This window comes from Uloborus diversus, chromosome 4 (assembly GCF_026930045.1).
Source record: "Uloborus diversus isolate 005 chromosome 4, Udiv.v.3.1, whole genome shotgun sequence".
NCBI lineage: Eukaryota > Metazoa > Arthropoda > Arachnida > Araneae > Uloboridae > Uloborus > Uloborus diversus.
In genome coordinates this window covers 144965827-144987028 of record NC_072734.1, presented here as the reverse complement: position 1 = coordinate 144987028, position 21202 = coordinate 144965827, and the positions used below count along the sequence as shown (strand labels likewise).

Genomic DNA, 21202 nt, shown 5'->3' with positions numbered 1-21202 from the left:
TTTTCACTTTACGTTATGTTTCACATAGGAAGACGAAACTAACAATTATTGTAGGACTAGGGATATATACCTGTTTTCTCGTAGGACATTGTTTTATTTGGGCACAAAACACGCTAATCTATCACGTGATATTAGTGTCCTACGGTTACTAAAAAAATGGTCCTAGGGTATTGACAACTTTGGAGTGTCGGGTCAGAAAAGCATACCACGCAATTTTTAGGACAGTGTGTGTCTTAAATTATATAAATATTAACTAACTGACCAAAAAAAAAAAAAAAAATCCCCTGGTTAGTAAGAATATTTCATGTCTTCGTAAATAGTACATGTTGCGAAAGTGGGACATCTTTGATAAAATCGTGCATTTTGTAGGACAATTTTTTTCCGGTTAATTTAAATAATTATTATGAGAATTATAAAAAAAAGAGTTAGTTATAAATGTTTGATAACCGCCAAATCAACAAACTATGTCCTTATTACCCCTGTTAGCTACCACTTACAAAATTTTTGTACTGACTAATGTTGGGCGTCTCGACAAAATGAAGCTACTAACGAAAAATTAGCTTGTTAGCAATGAATAACGAAAAAGGGCGAGGGATCCCGGTCTAATTGGGCGATCTTACGAATTTTTTCAAGAAGCATCGACGGTATTGGCATCTTGCTTGGAAAGTAAAGATAGTACATCAACTCTGTACTTATTTTTTTTTCTAATTCTCTTTAAACGTCATGATAAGTTACATGCCTTTTCATTAAATATCTTCACTAGAATGAAGAATGAAGATACAATTTTATGTTACATACAGTTGTACAATTTTAAAGCTTGTTCGAGATACCGCATTTTTATTTTATTTTTGAACATGTGATCTTTGTAGAAGATTTGTCTAACAAGATTTTTGTTCAAGAAAAAAAGCAAGGAAAACCGTTAATTTGTTCAGAGGCCTTCGTTAATTCTTTTAAAAAAATTGATTAGAGATCAGACCAATACTATGTTCGTTGCTCAAACTGATCTTTCCTTGAAAGGGTTACGATGCGACTTTATCAAGGTGTTGTCTATTCAATTCATTGAATTGTTTATTTCAGAAACCCGTGAAACATTTAATCTATGTATTTTATATAAATGGATTCATGTGTGTGGGTGTGTGAATGTTCGTTATACAACTCCGCAGTTTTCGTTGAATCTTAGAAAAACTTGAGAAGGAGGTTATTTGAAGGTCAGGAATTCGCATTTAACCTCAAGTTGAGAAGTGACCCCCCCCCCCATAAAAATTCCCAATTTAAGTCGGATCTTTGCCAAATTTCTTAATTTTTGTCTTTTGATGCTCAAGAATACAAATAGAGAATTTTTTACCCCTTCCAAAACGGGGGGGGGGGGGGGGTGCCGGAAAATACGTAAAATGGAGGAACTAAAAAATAAACTAAATGAAACTTTTAATAACTGGCTGAAGTTTTGTAGTTTTAAAAAAATCCAAAAAGTTCATGATTTAAATTTTTATAAATTGCTCTTTTCTACACGTTGACGTGAAATTTTACAACTTTTTTTTCTTTTATTTAATCATGTTTTTTTGAGCATGGGCCTTTTATTTTCGAGGCAGGCTGCTCAATGTAGCTAGATGCAGAATAAAAATTATACCATCACCTAAAATAGTTTAGTTGAGGTGATGTGCCCAAACGTTGATACATAAAAATTAGTGTCTAAAGCTACGAGAGTGAGTCAGAAAATAAGTTTTCATCGGCGTCTGTGGACAGATGAATGTCATGACATGAAAGTCAAACCATATTAGGAGATTAATATGGTTAATATGGTAATAATCCGACAAAAGCTTTTGTCGGATGTCTTTTCATCCATAAGCTCATTATTTTTTGCATTGAAAAAGGCGTTCCCTGTAACGCCGAAACACGTGTCTGCTGTAATTTACAAATTTGTGCTTCTACTTACGTTGTTTGGTCTGACTTTACTATTCAGCACAAAGGTATTTATTTATCATATTAGGAGATATTGAAAATACTACACTAATTTATTTGTCAGCAAAAGTACCAAATATCTTGAGAAATTTCTCATACCGCTTGATAAGCTTCAAAAAGCCCTCCAGAAAAACGTCAGGGATTGCATATGGACATGTGTTACTTGGTATTGTGACACTCTGTCGAAATTGAAAAAGACGATTTGGAAAAAGCGATCTGGACTTCTCAGATCTTACGGTCTGATGTGAGATGACAATGCAGTACCAAACTGTGCGACGGTAACGTAAAACCATATTGCAGCTCTTGGTTGGGAGTGCCTATACTATCCGCCATACACATATTGCACCAATGGCTTCCATATGTTTCTGGCTTTGAAGAAAGTTTAAGGTACTTTGGAGGCAATGCTGAAGTCAAATAAACTTTTAAACGTTTCTTTCTGTTTGCGAAGCCCCGAGTTTTTCCTGGAGGTCTTTCTGAAGCTAATCAAGCGGTATGACAAATGTCTCAATGTTCTTGGTATTTATGTGGAAAAATGAAGTTATATCTTATCATCAGTGTCTCTTTTTATTTTCAGGACTTGTACACAACTCTGACAAAGGTAAACACACAAGGTAAACTTATTTTCAGACTCCCCTCGTAACATATTTCCTTCTCAAGACGAAAGAACAACCTAGTTCTAAATTATTTTGGAAAAATAGAAATGCTTTAAATATTTATTTTATTTCAAAGTGTCAGCTTTTGAAACTTTTTTGGAGTGTCAATTTTAGAGCACTTTTCCTTATCTTAGTACGCAGTGAAAACTTGGTTCTCAGTACTAGGATAGAATTTTTACTTTTCTCGTAAAAAATGAATTAGAATTCAGTTAACATTTGCTGTACTTTTAACTTCCTCATAAATGACTGAGAAGTTCTACTAGAATGGCGCAAAGAGGGCTATTTGAGCCAAAAGCTGTCCATAAATGTAAATTCTCAAATTAACTGATTAGCCTCAGTCTTGAGTCTCAAAAACAGGTGAATAAACATGACGTCATGTTGAATTTTTTACTTTCTTTGAGACGGAGCATAAATATTTACCATCATTCAAAACTTAAAACTTTCATGACTCGTTTTTTTGTTTGCGACATGCAAGTTTGTCAACAAATGTTCATAATCTTATTTTCGCTTTAAAAGTGATGTTATAAGAAAAATTTATTATGGATGGGATGCTTGAGCAAGTTTTGAGCTTTATTATTTATCAATTTTTATTTGTTTTAGACTTATTTTTCCTCTTAATTCTGTTCCTAAAGCCTCAGAAAAACAACATTAATTTTTTTGCACCTTTTTATATCAGTGAATGCTTTAAAACATTCTGTACTCACTTTTATTGTTTCTAAGTTATACCCTGTGATACTTGAAAATGTCTATTTTAATAATCTGCAGCAAAAGTTTGCACGAGTTTGCACACAAATAATTGCAGCCGTAAATAGAGCAGATTATTTTTTTCGTATTTTTTCAGTTATTTTTAAGTTACATTTCAGTCATGTTTATAACTCGAAAACAACTGCACTATACTATTCAAGATAGTACAGAGAGGCTCCTTGATACAAACCTCAAGAAAAAAGAATACTACTAGCTGAAATGATGCATTGCCTTTTTCTGAGAAAATATCGAAATTGAAAAACATCAACTAGTTTAATTTCTCTGTCTGAAATTTACATCAAAGAATGTTTTTGTACTGTCTTTATTAATATCGTGTAGTTGCTTTTGATTCGTATATATGGCTTAAGCCAGTAAACCAAAAAAAAAAAGAAAAAATTACGAAAGTAAGATCTGTTCCATTTATGGCTTTATTGTAATTTATCACAATTCTCCTCTTTCGTTGCAACTAGATATAAAACTCAAGGAAGATGCTGAGTAAGTGCGGCAGTTTCATGTTTTTTCTCTGTTTCAAAAAAAAAAAATCGTAGATCTAGCTAGACTCGTTTTACAATGTCTAAGATCAGTAAAAAAATCTCTCGCAATATATTTTTTAAAGAAGTGACATGTGTAGTGTTAGTTATGTCGAAGTTTATTGTATAGAATCCTACTGCGCAGCGCTTTAAATTCAAAAAATAAAAAGGGTTATGTTTACAGTTTCTCCATAATAAGTAGTAGTACATTTATTGTAAATACGAAAGATATCAATTAATTTTCTATTATTTTACCCAGCATATTTAATTTCAGTTTAAAGTATGACAGCACAACACACGAGTATATGTATGTTTTTAATGGGCCTATCCCGAAGGAGCAAAATAAAGAAAACAAAGTTGATTTCTACAAAATGACTTTATTGCCAAGATCAAATTGTATATTCCAAGCAAACAACTAAACTTACAATAAGTTACTCTGAAATGACCTAACGTTTAATAAATAGATGATGATGTTACAATGATTGATGAATTGATGAAATTGCAATGAATGACATGAAATTTCAATGAATTGAAAGATGTGTAAATAACATTCATAAAATTTTTTAAACATCATCACCATTTTCATAATTTATGAATATTTTGATTTTGCAAAAGCGTTTTTGATTTAGACTACGCATAATTCAGTATATTGCAATGATATAGTAAAAATCTTTTTAAAAAAAGAACGGAATGTCACCTTTAAAAAAATGATGGCAGTAAATAGTTACAGATCTTTCTGAGAAGAAACATTGCTCCAAAGAAATGTCCTCGTGCTTTGTCACTTGGTTACTTCACTGAAAGACGTTGCCCATAAACAAATAATATTCCATATTTCTGAACCAGAACCACAAGCAGCAACTAGTGGTAAAAATATACTTTCCTACTTTTATAGTATTATCAAAAATAAATAAAATTCATTGTATCAAAGAAATCGTCATATTTATGTTTCTGCTTCCATTCGAAATTGAGCTAACCTCTAATTTATGGAATGAAATTCTTGCTTTCAGAAAACGCGATCATTTTTGAGTTCTCAGTATTCAAATGGTACGTTTTAATAGCTTCTTTGATGCAGTTTCAAAATGCGTTGAATCAACTTTCGATGAAATGTATTTCTTCTTTATAAGTCGGTATCCAATATTCAATTGATACAAGTAATTGTTCAAGAAATGTCTTGCATAAGTTAAAATTAAAAATTAATCTTCATAACAAGACAAAAAGATGTGTTTTTCACAATTGGAAAGTCTTTTTTAGTAACCAAATCCAAATTAATCATTTTTCCCCAGATTGTTCACAATGTGACGTCTTTCATAATCGTTACCAGGAATCAAAAGGATTCTTTAATGGATTTGTCTCTTCAGTATTTTTCTCCAAAGTGATCTAGAATATAATAATTTGGTTTATCCATTCCGCAAATTTAGTGATTCTGGTGTAGACTCCAGGTTGATTTGGCAGCGCACATCCAATGCCCCAAGATATTACTCCAGCCAATACCCAACGCCCATCCTCTTCTTGAATTACCATTGGTCCACCGGAATCTCCCTAAAATAAATTTAAAACTAATTAAGAGAGTGATGAGACAATATTATACACTGAGACACAATGTCATACAAGTAGGTTTTTTAATGTTTTGTGTAAAAGCGATCTAAAATTACATTCTATAGTGAATTTAGAGAGAACTAACAGTGGAAGTAAACAAAGCATCGATACTGTTGTCTGATTGGGCGAAGGCTGTGGTGACCTGATCAGTAAGGTGTCGGACTTGTGACCGGAGGGTTCCGGGTTCGATCCTAGACGGTCGAAGATCCACCGTCTTTATTAATGGTGACTGGAGGACGTTAAATATGCTCGTGGTCACAAAGTCCTCCGATTGAAACGATACTTCTGGGAGTGCTGGACCAGGGATTTCTCGGTTTCTGGTTTGGGTAAAAAAATCAGAGTTGTCTTTCGGGTCCCATCCAACTAATTAAACCACAAATAGTGGTAGGTACGAGGGACTATGGAGTGAAAAGTGTCTGATTGGCGATGGTTTGGTGAAAACGAATCGGATAAGCGAAAGGTTCCTGAGAATAATCGCCAATCCAATGAATAATTCTTGAAAGTAACAAATGCTGGCGTTAACAACAACTTTTTGCTTACTTCCGCTATCAATTCTCCTTGAATGGAATTTTGATCAGTTATTATTGAAAAAAGATTTTTTTATGATTTTGCTGAGTGTACAGCTGCAGCCATCACAACTACTAGTACCATCTCTAGCTCCAAAACAGGTCAATGCTTCTCCTATAATTTGTGTTTGTTATCTCCAAACTTTTTATTTTGTTACTTACACTCATTTCATTCTAGGTGCTTCATTCCCCGAACTTGCATTTTACGGAGGACGGAAGTTCTCCATTTTCCGACTTTAACTCCAAATTTCGCCGAATAATGATAATTTTGCTGAATAGAACACCAAATGAGGAAATTTCTGGGAGGTCACAATGCCCTCCGATCGAGGCGCCCCTGAGAGTTTCATGCAATGAGAGTTATATAGAGGGTGGTGTATAAAGAGCCAAACACTGGGGGTTCTGCGTTAGGCTGACCACCTAACTAAACGGAAAATCTATCTGCCTTGCACTCCAGAGCCTCTGGTCAGGAAAACTGGGTTGGGCACAGTTGGTCTTGGCCCTCTCGGGTTGTCGTGCCGCAGGGTTTGGGTTATAAAGAACGGAAAAACTGCAAGAGGTAATAGTGCCTACAGGAAAGTTCTTTCGCTTATTAACTTTCTTTTCCAAAATAAGCAACTTCTTTTTCCCGCCTTATCATAGAACTGGTACTGTTTGGCCATTGAATTCAGTTTATATGTAGTCATGAATTTTATTTGTAACCAGGATCATGTGTCACTATATGTTTTTGTCATGTACTTATGTTTTTGTTTTCTAATTAAATAAACACGTACGTCGTTCAGGGCAAACCAAACCGAGAAGATCTTGCAATCATTCGGGCCCTGAAGGATGGCGCTTACACATAGCAACAAACACCTTTGATCGAGAAATGCATAATCGAAGTTGAAACGAAAATAGGTGGTGCATTGGAAAACTTTGTGCATAGAAACTTCGAAATTCCATTTTTGTTGCGAGTTAAAAGTAGAAAGAAGAATTAAACCAGCAGCATGCAAGTGCGATTCAAAAAAGAAAGAAAAGTAGAACACAGAATTTCGCCATAATGTACAAGAAAAAGGAAATAACAAGAAAAGAATTTGACTACTAACATGGAAAGATGTCCCAATTCTCGGTTTTCAAAACAAAATGATAGTCGAAACTAGTTTTAAAAACGAGCTGATGTGTGCATCACATGACTTCCTTTTACTCCAATTTAATGTAATTTCCCCATTATTGCCAATTTATTTTAATGTGATTCAATTGTTTACTCTCGAAATATCACCAACAATGGCCAAATTGAAACCAAATTCAAAAAAAAAAAAAAAAAATTGTGGCCAAGTTGGCGACAGAACTTGGCGACCAAAAGACTGTCGATATATCGCCAAGTGTCCAAAAAATTATAACACAACTTGAGTTTACATTGAAATTAACAATGATTTCCCCCCAAAAAACGGCAAAAGATCCCTTTACACCCCCCCCCTAAGAACATCCGGATTCAACCAAAAGGGAAGGTGCACAATAAGACCCCACTAGGAGTCTACGTACCAAATTTCAACTTTCTAGGACATATCGTTTTTGAGTTATGCGAGATACATACACACATACACACATACGCACATACCCACATACATACGTACATACCTACGTCACGAGAAAATTCGCTGTAATTAACTCGGAGGTCTTCAAAATGGATATTTTGGGTGTCTGTACGTTCCTAGGCATATATCCAAGTGTGATCGGGTTGAAAAAAATCTCAAAATTCATTCGGGGGTGAGAAAAATGGAAATTAAGGCCGATTTTTGAGTGAAAATATTTTTGCGAATACAATACTTCCTTTTTTGTAATAGGAAGTAAAAAGTTATAATACCTTTTATGTTCTGAGAAGGTCAAATTTGAATGGCACAAAAATGTTGAAAAATGTTGTTGCCTTTGGAAATGACAAGAAAATAGCTGAAGAATAAAACTCTAGAGTGATTCTGATACGCTATATTTGAAAGCTCGTAAGGAGTATTATGACAGAAAAATACTTACATTTATATTTAGAGAATAATAAACTTTACTAAAAAATTCTAAACAAAAATGCTACAAAAATGAAAATATCAATCAATGTAATTATGTATCTATTTCTACGCGCTGGTATAAAATCATATGTTTGTAACTAGTCTGCAGTTTTTGTAGCATAAGTATGATACTTTGCAAAAGTCTCAAGAGTTACATGAATAACAAAAATTACATTTTACCTAGCTGAGTCATAAAGGTTTGCTTTTAAAATATGCTTATTAAAAAATATTTACTGCCTTTAAAAATTAACGTAACATAAAATTTATTAAAATAATTTAAATATCTCCTTCAAACAAATGAAAATTTAAATTTTAATGAGATGAGTATTTACTTCCTTCTCTTAGAGATACTTATTTATTTTTCAGGGGATCAAAGTTGAATTCTCATTTTAGGTTAAGCATCAAAATTTGCGGCAAAATAGACACATAAGCTGAGAATTATGTTTCGTACAATATGTTGGGGGGGGGGGGGGTTTCAAACGGTAAACGTGCAAACACCGCTTTTCGTGATAATTGAAAATATTTGTGTTTTAAACTGCGCCAGAATTCCAATACCGATCTAAATTTAATTATATGCTGCAAGGATGATTTGGATGTATTTGGTTTCAATAAATGGTTCGTTTTGTTCACTGACATTAACGAAGGTAAGTAAGCCACTGCCAGTAAAATCGTCAATTTTATCCACTTTAAATTTTAACATTTTCTCTGCTTTTAACTCTGAAAATAGTGAGTAAAATTTTCCTTCAAAAATTTTTTTTTTCAGTTTTTTGAGTGACCAATACAAAATTAAAGAAAGAATGCAAGTTTTACGGATCTTTTAAGTGATTGTCGTGGAGCCCAGGGCTTCAGCAGAACATAATTTAAGAAACGCTGTTCTAAGTCATCAATATTTCTGTTGAAAATTACGTACTTCACAAGAATCTTTTCCGCCATCTCCATATCCGGCACAGATGAAAATATCCGGTATATCTTCAACGAATCCGGCTTGCCTGTACATATTTTCACAAACTTTGTTGGTGATAACGGGTAGAGCTACTTCTTGAATGACATCAGGTAATGGTCCATCTAAAAAATATTGAATTCATCACTTTTTATAAGCAATACTGCATATATTTTGGAATAAGTAGAGAAACGTTGGACAACGTAAAATAGCCAAACATTTTGCTCTGTTTGCAACACTTTCTCCTTAGCAAAATATTAATTATATCATTAAACATACAACTGAATACAGTCAGAAAAAAGTTTCTTTGTAAAGTTTAGTTTATGTAGTAATGCAAGCAATTTTTTAAATTTTATGCAGCTCATGTAATATTTTGTGGCTTGTCATAAAAAGATTAAAATGCATGCATGTTTTTACAAAAGGAGCAATTCCATGTCAGATCAATAGAAAAAAAAGAAGTTTTTGACCTCACTATTTCTAATTTTCATGAACTTTGACATAAAGAACACGTATGACAAGATGAGTAATCCTGCCAATTTTTAGATTTTTGTATTAAAAACTGATATCAACATAGGTCCGTAAAAAAACTCAAAAATTGCGAAAACAATAAAAAGCGTGCTCTTAGAAATGACTAACCTCTTTCCTAATAATAAACGAATAAAAGCGCAAAAACAATTGCAAAACTAAGAAACAGAGCTTTCTATTGATATATTACATGCCTTTTATGCGACAGATTCAAGTTTCAAGGTCATTTTTTGTGACTTTTGTCCTTGAATATCTCAACACTCCTCCCTTGCTCAAGAAACTAAAAATTGTACATATTTTATTGCCCTAACACTATTCTTCTACTGTACAAAAAAAAAAAAAAAAAAAAAATAGGCAGGCAAGGCACTGCAAAAATAGGAATGTTTACATATTATCGGCAGATATATTACATTATTTTTACAAAAGAGTTATTTTTGGGGGGAGGGGCTTAATATTATTGAAATATGCATATTTTAAAGCGTTTTATTTATTTACTGTTTTTTATTTTTATTTTTTGAATTTCATAGCAGTTTTATTTGATGAGCACAATTCTTACAACAGGAAGAATATGTAAAGAGTTTTTTAAAAGTTGGTTGTTCCTTTTTGAGAAGATACATTCAGTTATTTTAATAAGTTTTTTCTGGTTAGTTTTTTTCCCCTTAAAATAACTCCGAGAGTTTTTTGTGAGAGATATTATAGGATTTTAACTGCGTTTTTGAGTATTGTTGGGGCAAATTTCAGTCATTGGTTGCTAAAAGAAGCGTGCCATTTTGCGCCATGCTTTTTACCATTGGATAAAACTTGCAAATTTTGATTGAGAAGATTTCTTACAAAGTAAAAGTAAAAACTGTGCTTATCAAATAAAATTACGATCACACACCAGCTAATGTTCAAAAATCCTGCATATTTGTCCAAATATGTAAATTTTCCAAAATGAATGCCCAAAAAATTAAATTAATGACAATATTAAAATAACGTGCGACATCTACAAAAAATATTTAAATATCCCCTTTTATTTTTTACAGTGCCTTGCCATTGCGGTGCCTGCCTTTTCATTGGTACAGTCGCTCTATTTTATTTTGAGTCATTTTTCAAACAGACATTTTATTTTATTATTCCATTGACACTGACGAAAACATTAATTATCCTTTTGATCATTTAAAGCATAAAACACTGTCTGTTTTAAACTTCGAAACTGCAAAATCGTTCGTGCTCCCGGAGGCAAAGATGCATAGTACACGTACCAATTAGTGTCAAGTCAAATAAAGCTGTATCCGAGAGTATACGGTCCCTGCTTTTTACTTCATCTGCACTAATGAGCCTGCGTGCGTATGAAATAGCAACAGTTTTCATTACTCACAACACCGCTTCGTCAATTCTATCTTGTATAAAGCAAATCATCAATCACAAAACGTTCTTAGGATTTGTAAATATGTTTTAAATTTTGCGAAATTTAAAGCATTTAATAAACTAGCTAGATATCTCCTTCGGCATGACTGAAATGTTTTTTGCACAAATCATTATAAATACTTTGATTATGTTAACAGAATAAAAATTTCTGACAAATTCAGATCAAGAAAAATGTAATTTTATGTTACTTCAATTCAAACCACTGAATTAATGATGAATTCATTGCAACTTTAAAGCACGACATTATACTAATGGCTATTTCTTTAACAATGCTAAATTTGATGTGTTTATGCATAGCTATATATAGATTAAGTTGTAACGTTTTTGTTTAAAAACAAAGTGGACAAAATAATCCTTTAGTTACCGATAAAGTTCATCCCCGGAGTTCAAAAGTGTAAGCACTTCTTTGAATATTAAAGGATCAAAAACCTTTTTTGGTTTAAAAACATAATACAAATACAAAAGTAAACTTCCAAACAGTTTTAGTCCTAAAAACAGAAGTAATAGTAAATTTCTGGTTACGTGGAACCGATAAGACGTTAGTATTATTTTTATTGCTTAATTAGCTGCGTGGGCGTAAGTTTCTGTACTACTTAAGAGGGATAACAGCTGCCCTTCCCCCTTCAAAGTAGAAAATATTTAAAATAAAACAAAAAAAAATCAAGGATTTATTAATTGAGAGTTGCTTTGATTTCTAAACTTATCGGTGAATTCGGCTGGGGGAAGATGGTACCTGATTTTGAAAGTGTATATTAGGGTGTGTCCCCCTCGAAAAAAAACGAAAGATTGTTTTTCAAGTCTTACATCCTCTTATATTTTCCTTTAAGATTGTAAAAAAAGTTTCATTTAATTTTTACTACGTCAACCCGTGCCGACTTGCGCTTGAAAGTGAACCAGCACTGTGTACTAGACCAAAGCGATTTTTTTTTTTTTTTTGAAGTTCAAAACATTGTGATGATGAAAGGTTTTCACTATAGCCCCACATGTACCCCAAAAATATTTAACCAAATGAAAAAATATTTAGGTGTCTAGCAGGAGGTTTAAAATTTATAATTGTCTTCTAAAAATGTTTTTTTTTTCTAATTATCATTTAAAAAGCTACGTATACATAACTGCATATAAAAAACACATAAAATATCGAGTCGAAAAATTATTAGTGAACACATTTTCAAATCAGCATTTGCAAGTCAATAATAAAAATAATAACACATTTAAAATGAAAAATGTTACTTAAAATTGAAAATATCCACATTTTGAATACAATATGGGAGACTTTAATATTGCAAGAGAGCAAAAATTTCTGTTTAACTCTAATTATCGACTCTACTGTTTAAATTTTTCAGCTTAATAACTTCTTAAAACCTTACCTTTAACTTTAACTTTACCCTTATTTTTTTTAAATACATTAAAAAATCAATTTTTTGAAGAAAAGTACAAATTTTAGTCCTCCTGCGTGTTAGTTACCGGTCAATATTTTTTGATTTGGATTAATATTTTTGTGGTACATGTGGGACTATAAAGGCAACGTTTTATCAACATGAAGTTTCGAACTTCCAAAACATTTTTTTTTTTTCGATTCGGTTTAATACATAGTGCTGTTTCACACTTTCAGACTCAAGTAGGTACGAGTTGCCGTTGCTCAAATTATATGAAAAGTGTTTTTTTTTTTTTTTTTTTTTTTTTTTTTACAGCTCTTTGACTTAAAAGGAAATATTTAAGAGATTTGTGATTTGAAATACATTTTTTTTTCTTTTGGGGGGGGGGGACTCCCTAGTGTATATATATTTTTCGGGAGCTCACTGAAAAGGAAAAACTATTGCTGTAAAATTGTTCTTATTGTTTGTTCACATAACATTTTATAAAGATCGCTTCGGGGAAAAATGTACACATTTGCAATGATAGATATCTAACAATAATAATTTTTAACTAAACTTTTTAGGAGATCTAAGATGTTCGTCATACTCACCTTCATATAATCTACCCCATCCTGTAACAGTTGCATACTTTCCGACATAGGAGTTATTACCAGTAGGTACACAAGCAGGCAAAATATTCTTTTGGAAGGTAACTGGCTCGTAGAACCTCAAGAGTGCCAAATCGTATTCGAATGTCCTCCGGTCAAATTGGGGATGGGATGCAACGATCTGAACTCGCCTTTCAACGAAAGGAAGAGGTTCATATTCATGGCTGATGTCATATTCACCCAATCGAAGAAGTATATCTGTCAGAGGCACGCTGAATTTGAAAGAAAAAAATTGAAATAAGTAACAAATAAAAAAAAATGGTAAACATGTATGGTAAAAGCAATTGCAGGGTGTCCCAAAAATGACTGATACATTTCAAAAATCAATAAAGACTAAACGGGCAGCGATAGAAATATTCGGGTTGTTCCATTATTCTTATGACAGCAGCAAATTTTTAGACAGACCATATTTCAAAATTAGTTACAATGTTCCTCAACAGATGGCGTTGTAAGTATTTTAAAAGGTATAAAGGAAAACGCAGTCTGTAAGATCGCTAAAATGGCCGGTATATTTGTAAAATCAATGACAATTTAACGGCCAGCAACAGAAATACACCATTTGTTTGCAATATGCTTGGGAAAAACAGTAAATTTTCAGACAGACACACCTCCAGCCTCTTCTAAATACCTGCAGCGCCATCTGTTTAAGAACATTGTAACTAATTTTGAAAATTTGTCTGTTGTTTTTCCCAAGCATATTGCAAACAAATGGTGCATTTCTGTCGCTGGCCGTTAAATTGTCATTGATTTTACAAATATACCGATCATTTTGGTGATCTTACAGACTACGTTTTCTTTTATACCTTTTAAATTACTTACAACGCCATCTGTTGATGTACATTGTAACTAATTTTGAAAGATGGTCTGTCTAAAAATTTGCTCTTGTCCCGGAATAATGCAACAAACGGTTCTATCGCTGCCCGTTTAGTTTTTATTGGTTTTTCAAATGCATCAGTCATTTTTGGAATACCTTGTATATAGAACACCGGGATTTCAGTATGTGGTTTCTTTATTTAGATTTTACGATCACATTCAAATCCTATTAAAATGAGAATCGGTTTAACAGCTACAGTTGTAAATGTCATATGAGGTTCACATAACTTTTGTGCTAAACCCTTTATAACTAATTATTTAAGGCTTTATAGTTTAACTTGATCTTCATTTCATTCCTGTTTTCAAATGCCATTAAGGTATTTTAGGTCGTTTCCTGCACATAAAAATGTTCGAACTGCACAAATAATGAGAAAATATTTTGTCAGTTTTGATAAAAAGTAAACTTCCGACGAGCAACTTTAAGGACATGTGATTTTTCTTAAACATTGAATACTTCATTGAAAAAGTAAGAAAAATGCAAATTTTGATTTTGAATTTTTTATTTAAACTGCTAACAATATTTTGCAAACAATTTGTATCTCTCGAGGCGGGAATGTCCGAATATACTCGGGCTAGTCTGCGAAGTTTAATATTGAGTGGGCTCGGTCAAAGCGCTCGCACAGTTAAAATATGTTCAAATAATGAATTTATTTTTTTCTTTTTAGAGCAATTTAACAATATAAAAATCTTAGTTTGAATATTATTCTTAACGATGTTTTGAAGTCAGCTCTATTTCGTTGTTTGAAGTTCTTATTTTTATAAATTATCTTCTTTTATGTTCAGAATTGCGTTGGGGGGAAACGAGCACACATGGTTAAAGAAAACTGCGGAATTAATGCTTTTTTTTTTTTTTTTTTTGACGTTTGAATAACAACAAAAAAAAAAAAAAAACACGAATCTTGAAACGTTTTCAAAGCAAAGTAACACATCCGAGATAAAAGTTAAAATTAAACCCGTCTCGTGACCTAGTCAAATTTTACTAAACGATCAACAGGAATCAACTCAAGAATCCTTTCCGCAAACATAGAATTTTGTTTGTTTTCATAGTAGTTTAGCCTAGATTTAGTAACCGATGCTTTTCCCATTTTTAAATTCGTTAGGAAAGAGGACAAGCGTGTTTTCATAAACTCGTTTCCATAAAAATGTTTTTTTTTTTTCTCTTTAATCGGCAATTTTTCTGACAAACGCATCCAATAACTATACTGTAAGAAAATTTTGAAACATCGCGAATATTTCGGGCAACGTTTCCGGGATTTAATGCGATTCCCACAGTTTCCTGTGTAAAAAATGAAAATTTTACAAAAAAAATTCTCAATTGCTACATGTAGCATGAATGTAAAACTCTCTCTGTGGTAAAACTAATTTTTTTCCATCAGTATGAAGATATACAGTGGTGGACGAAATTATAGACTCAATTTTTTTTTCTTTTGTTTCAATTACAACATGACTCAGTTTAAATTATTTTCATTGAAGTCAAGATGAATAGTTGAAGAAATAGTTCTAAAATTAGTACATCTTATCAATTAAATTCAAAAATTCATAAAATTAGAAAATTTGCAAATTTAATATTTTATCATTACGTGAAGCCTGGACAAAAGTATAAACTCAAAGGTAAAAAATCCAGGATTACGAGAAAGTTTCGTTCGAAAATGTTAATTTAACGCCATAGAATGAATAAATGTTACCATCAGTGATTGCTAAAAGTTTAGTTTTCGGAAATTTATGAGAAACATATAAATGCATCGCTGGACAAAATTATAAACTCGTTTTTTTTTTCATCTTTTCAATCATAATTTAATTCAGCTTAAAAAATTTTTTGTTCCAGTAAAGATAAATAACTTTCTCAGCATGGTAAAGCAGGATTGGCATTTCTTAATGGAAGATAGAACGCTGAAGATTACCAATTAACACTGGAAGATCATCTCTTACCTTTTGCTCATCTGATTCCTGGAGTTAACTGGTTATTTTAGTAAGATAACGCGAGTGAACACACAGCGAGAAGTAACAAAGAATGGTTCAAGCGCTGGGGTATCAAAGTTATCAACTGGCCGGCTCGTGGTTCGGATCTTAATCCAATTTAAAGTCTTTGGGGGACCACGGTTCGCAACGTTTATCATGATCGGCACCAGTACCAAACCACAGATGAATTAAAAAGGGCAATACTTTCAGTATGGAACCATATGCCACTGCAGCTGTTGGAAACTCTTGTGAAATCTGTATGCCCAGCCGCATATTCGAGGTAATTCAGAAAACTGGGGGCCCAACTCGTTTTTAAAAGTTTGTAGTTTACACTAATGGCTATTTTTAATGCAGTGTTAATTTTTAAAACATTTCAAATATTGATTTTTTTTTCAATTTATCCATGTTAATAGCAAAATTAAATTTTCCTAAGTCTATGCTTTTGTTTTACTGAAGTAATTGCAAATGTAACTTAATTAAACTCAAAAAATAAATAAATAAATAAATAAATAAAATAAAATAAAAAAATAAAATAAATAAATAAATAAAATTTTGTCAGCTTATAATTGTGTTTATGCAGTATTGTAAGTTTGTAATTTTGTAATTCAGCATTGGTTCATTTTTGGATATTAAATGATGAAGTATTTGAATAAAACTCTATCAAACTTCAGAGTTTCTTACTTTTGAGTTGATACTTTTGTCCAGGTTTCATGTATTATAAAGATATTAAAGTTGAGATTTTTTTAATTAAATGATTTATTTTATAAAGTTTATGAGTTATACTGAATTTAGGATTTTTTAGTCAGTTATTTATCTTTACTGGAACAAAAAGGTTTTTAATTGAGTTAAATTATGATCGAAAAAATGAAAAAAAAAGAGTTTATAATTTTGTCCAGCGGTGCATTTATATGTTTCTCATTAATTTCCAAAAACAAAACTTTCAGCAATCACTGATGGCAACATTTATTCATTCTATGGCGTTAAATTAACATTTTGGAACGAAACTTTCTCGTAATTCTGGATTTTTTAACTCTGAGTTTATACTTTTGTCCAGGTTTCACATAATGATAAAAATATTAAACTTGCAAATTTTTTAATTTTATGAATTTTTTAATTTGATTGATAAGATGTATTAATTTTAGAACTATTTCTTCAACTATTCATCTTGACTTCAATGAAAATAATTTAAACTAACTACCAATCGGCATGACCTTGAGGGTCATGGATCTGGACGAAACTCTGGGTTTAAGTTAATTCCCACTAGATATGAACCCAGGTAAAGCGGTTTGACTGCATAGATCCTAGTTCGGCCTCAATGAGAGTGTAAAGTTTCTAGTTCAGCTCCAGAACGCAATGGTTTTATCTTTGAAAACAACCTTTTTTTTACTCTTTTCTTGATATTGCATGGCAGTATCACCCAACTGCATGCATTAACAGTATAGAATAAATTCCATCGCCCCTACGTTGTACTAACAGGAGACGCTACAGATGTTAGGAAAGCAAATATTGTTCCAAAATTTCAAATTCCAAAGAAAACGCTATTGCTGTTCTGAGGCCAAACCAGCTAAGTTAGACCCCTCCTTGCAGACGAACTAAAGGCTATGTACTCAAACTATTTTACCTGGGTTCATATCTAGTACAAATCGTCCTAAATCCAGAAGTTTATCCAAATTCATGAAACTCAAGTTTTTGCCGTCTGAACTTCACTGATTTGTAGGACTCCAGAATTTCAATGGCGTCTTTATTGGAATTTGAAACTTTGGGACAATATCTACTCTCCGAAGACATTCGACGTCTTTTGTCAGTACAACGGGGGGGGGAGGAGGATATTGTGAATGCATTTAATTGACACATACAGCAATGAAAACCAAGAAAAAGGGAAAGAAAATTTAATTTCAAAGGAAAAACCATTGCTTTTCTGGACTCAAACAGCAACTTTGGACCCCCGTTGCAGCAGAACTAGGGCCTATGCAGTCAAACCGCTTTACCTGCCTTCATATCTAGTGCGAAATGACCAAAATTCAGAATTTCATTCAGATATGTGACCCTCAAGGTCGTGCCGCTTGGTAGTAAGTCATTTTGTAAATGAAACAAAAGAAAAAAAAAAATGAGTCAATAATTTTTGTCCACCACTCTATAACACAGCTTTAATATTGGGTGTTCCTTCTTCAGCTCAGTTACGGATGTTCTACATTGAGAGCTCCAAACGAGAGCAAAAAGTCTCTGTATATTGTAGCATTGAAATAATTGCAGTTAAATAAGGTGTTCGGTATTTGTTTGCAATTCTGCATAAGCTTTGGTCATATTTGTCAAAATGCTTAAGAAGCTTCTCTGGTAAATCAGGATGGTTCCAAATTTGTTCCAAAATTTTACTAACTTTTTTTGGGAAGCTTTTTGGATTTTTCAGAAAGATTCCAGGTTAAATTAAGGAAGATTATTGCCTTTCAGCGTGAAATCTTGGGCACATCAGCTGCCAAATATTTACCAGGAACGTTCCTGATTTTTATTTTATTTTTTAATATTTTACGAGTATAATACTGCCATGGGTAGGTAAACGGTAGTATTTGCAGAAATTAGTTTCTGGGATATTTGAATAAGTGCGTTTTGGATACAATCCTAACAATAGGAAAATGTTGGATTTAGATTTTTTTAAAGATTTTTTTAGCGAAAAGCAAATAAGCACGCTTGTGCAATAAAACTAGCGTACAATAGATGACTAAGATACAAAAAAATATAAATAAATAAATAAATAATGAAAAATGGCAGTTACTGCCTGTTACCTACCCTTGTCACCTACCCTTGTCAGGGTATATATTTCATTTAAATTACATCATTAGTAATTTGGTGCTACAGTGCACACATTTGAAAGTAGCATTAAAAAAGTTGTATGATAAAACTACAATTTCGATTCATAAGAGTAGTAGTTGATTCTAACTAGAAGTTCTAACTAGAGGTTCTAACTAATTCTAACTAAGAGTTTACAAACCAATTTTACGAACACCAAAAATAATCAAGAAAGTTTTAGTCCGTAACGTTGATTATTTGTTCCCCCTACATTAATACAAACGATACTCTGCTGTCTTTTTATACGCATATTACGTCATTCACCACTCCAAATGTTCATCAAAAGAAGTCAGGTATTAAAACATTATTTCTTTCTTTCTTTTTTTTAAGTATAGTTTCTGAAATTGACCAAAAGCCAGAAAGTGAAAAAAAAAAAAAAAAACAAAAAAACTAATAGTTTCAAAGTTGATAGTTCGTTAAAGAAGAAAAAAGAAAATACATAAACTAATGTTAGCGTTCTCGAAATAGAAAACCCAAATTTTCCTTAATTAAAAAGCGACGACACGTTTCCGCCATCAACACATCTTCTGCCATCCGTGTTACAACCTCTATTAACATATCCGACTCAAAATTCTGATTCAGTAAACCCGTCCTCTACGCTTGCATAATTTCCATTACCCAAAACTGCTGATTTGCATCAGAAACGATATTGAACTCTGAAACGCCCACACCTGAGCTTGGTTCTCTGGAGCAGTAGAACAGGCATGATCATTCAACTGAAACAGAACCAGCGATTTTGAAGCACCAGATGCACCAATTCGATAGAGGTCTGTGGCAGATTGCATAACTAAGAAGGGATTATACTAAACGAGATGCGGTGCGAGTCATAGAAAAGCTAGTCGATAATTTGATTTGTACATTAACACTATATTTGAAGGACTGTTTTGGGTTGATGATAAATTTTCGTAATATGTGTTGTTACATATTACTAGAGAAATTCTTTAGAGATGTATGGTTTTTTAGTAGGGCTGCAGAGTAGGGTGGTTCGAAAAAATCGACTTTTTTTTGTTTCGGAATCGCAGTACCTCTTAAAAGTTGTAGTTAGGTATTCTTAATTGAAGAAAAATATTAAAAAAATAATTCTAAGTGGACATCTTCAATTCGCGCATAAGGCTGAAAGTTTGAAAAAATACTCTAATAATTGAATTTTTCAAAAAATAATAAAATTATTGTTTTTTTTATATAATTGTAAGGCAACAGCCATAAATTGTCAATATATAGGGTAGTTTAAAACTAAAATAATATTTTATAGCTTTTACATAAGATTTTTCGTTATGCGTATACGCCTTTAATTGGGCTAAAAATCTCTTGAAGTTTGAAGCCCAATTCAAGGCGTACGCGCAAACCAAAAATCTTATTTAAAAGCTATAAAATATTTTTTAGGTTCAAACTACACTATATACTGACAGCTTATGGCTGCTGCGTTCTAAAAAAAATACAAAAAAAAAAGAACTAATTTCATTATTTTTTGAAAATTTCAATTTTTTTACCATATTTTTCAAATTTTCAACTTTATGCACGAATTGAAGATGTCAACATGATTTTTTTTAAATTTTTCCCCAGTTGAGGATGCCAAACTACAAATTTTGAGAGGTAATACGATTTTGAAGTCAAAGTTGGATGATTCGGAGTCGGAGTCGGCCATTTTCCTTCCGAGTATGCATTTTCGCCATGGCTGCGTCGTACTGATTTTGGAGTAAAAGAGTCGGAATTTGGAGCCGAGGGCTCTAAAATTCTAAGAGTTGGGGAGCCAGAGTCGATCTTTTTCTTTCCAAGTATGCATTCCTGCCATGTCTGCGAAGTTGAACTGATACAGTAAAAGAGTCGAAGTTGGAGTCAAAGGCTCTAAACTTCTAGGGCTCGAAATCGGAGTAAGAATCAATAATTTTTTCTTCTGATTCCGCATCCGTAGTTTTTAGCATGGTATAAACAAATTCAGTAGTTTAAACAAACCTTAAATTTAAAACAGTAAAGCCTTGATTATCCGTAGCTCTGTTAACTAGAACTTCGTTTAACCGACGATGGTTTTTCAGAACTTTATTTATTTCGTAATTGCGTCGCCCGGCTTTGCACGGTCTATCTGGAAACAAAAGTTATGTCAAGTGACGCCTGTTGAACAATTTGGCCTAAATGAGAGGAAAAAGATGCGTATAATTTACCATCAGAATTCTGACAACCGTCCTCTAAAAAAGCCTGCTAAAACTTGGACATTAATTCATACAAATACCCATTCGAATAGTAAAACGTTTCATAAACTATCTCGATTGTGGCATCAATAGAAGAAGAATTGAGAATACGTAAGGAATGAGGCATATCTTTGTCTCCTAAATAAGTAAGGATTATGTTGAAAGGGTCCATTATAATAAAGGAAAAAGTCCCAGAGTAACATTAACAGACCCTACAAACCCTTAGGACAACAGTACAAAAAAATTCCCCGATCAATATCGTCGTTGGTTCCCAAAGAAAACTTACTTCAGGACCACAGTCGATAAAAATAGTCATCTAAGTAAAGACAACAGTCCATAAAAATTCCCATTAGGATAAGGG

At 32.6% G+C, this 21202-nt stretch overlaps 1 protein-coding gene across 1 annotated transcript in view; it reads right to left on the bottom strand.

Annotated features, from left to right (window-relative positions):
- Positions 1–5218: 5218 nt before the first annotated feature.
- LOC129220899 (mucin-2-like) overlaps positions 5219–21202 on the bottom strand; it is a 42759-nt gene continuing 26775 nt past the window's right edge. Inside the window, exons 6-8 of the mRNA XM_054855333.1 lie at positions 12923–13191; positions 8992–9146; positions 5219–5425 (exon numbers count right to left, since the gene is read on the bottom strand). Of these exons, the coding sequence (XP_054711308.1) occupies positions 5264–5425; positions 8992–9146; positions 12923–13191 (586 nt within the window). The 3' untranslated portion in view covers positions 5219–5263. The remainder of the gene's footprint in view (positions 5426–8991; positions 9147–12922; positions 13192–21202) is intronic.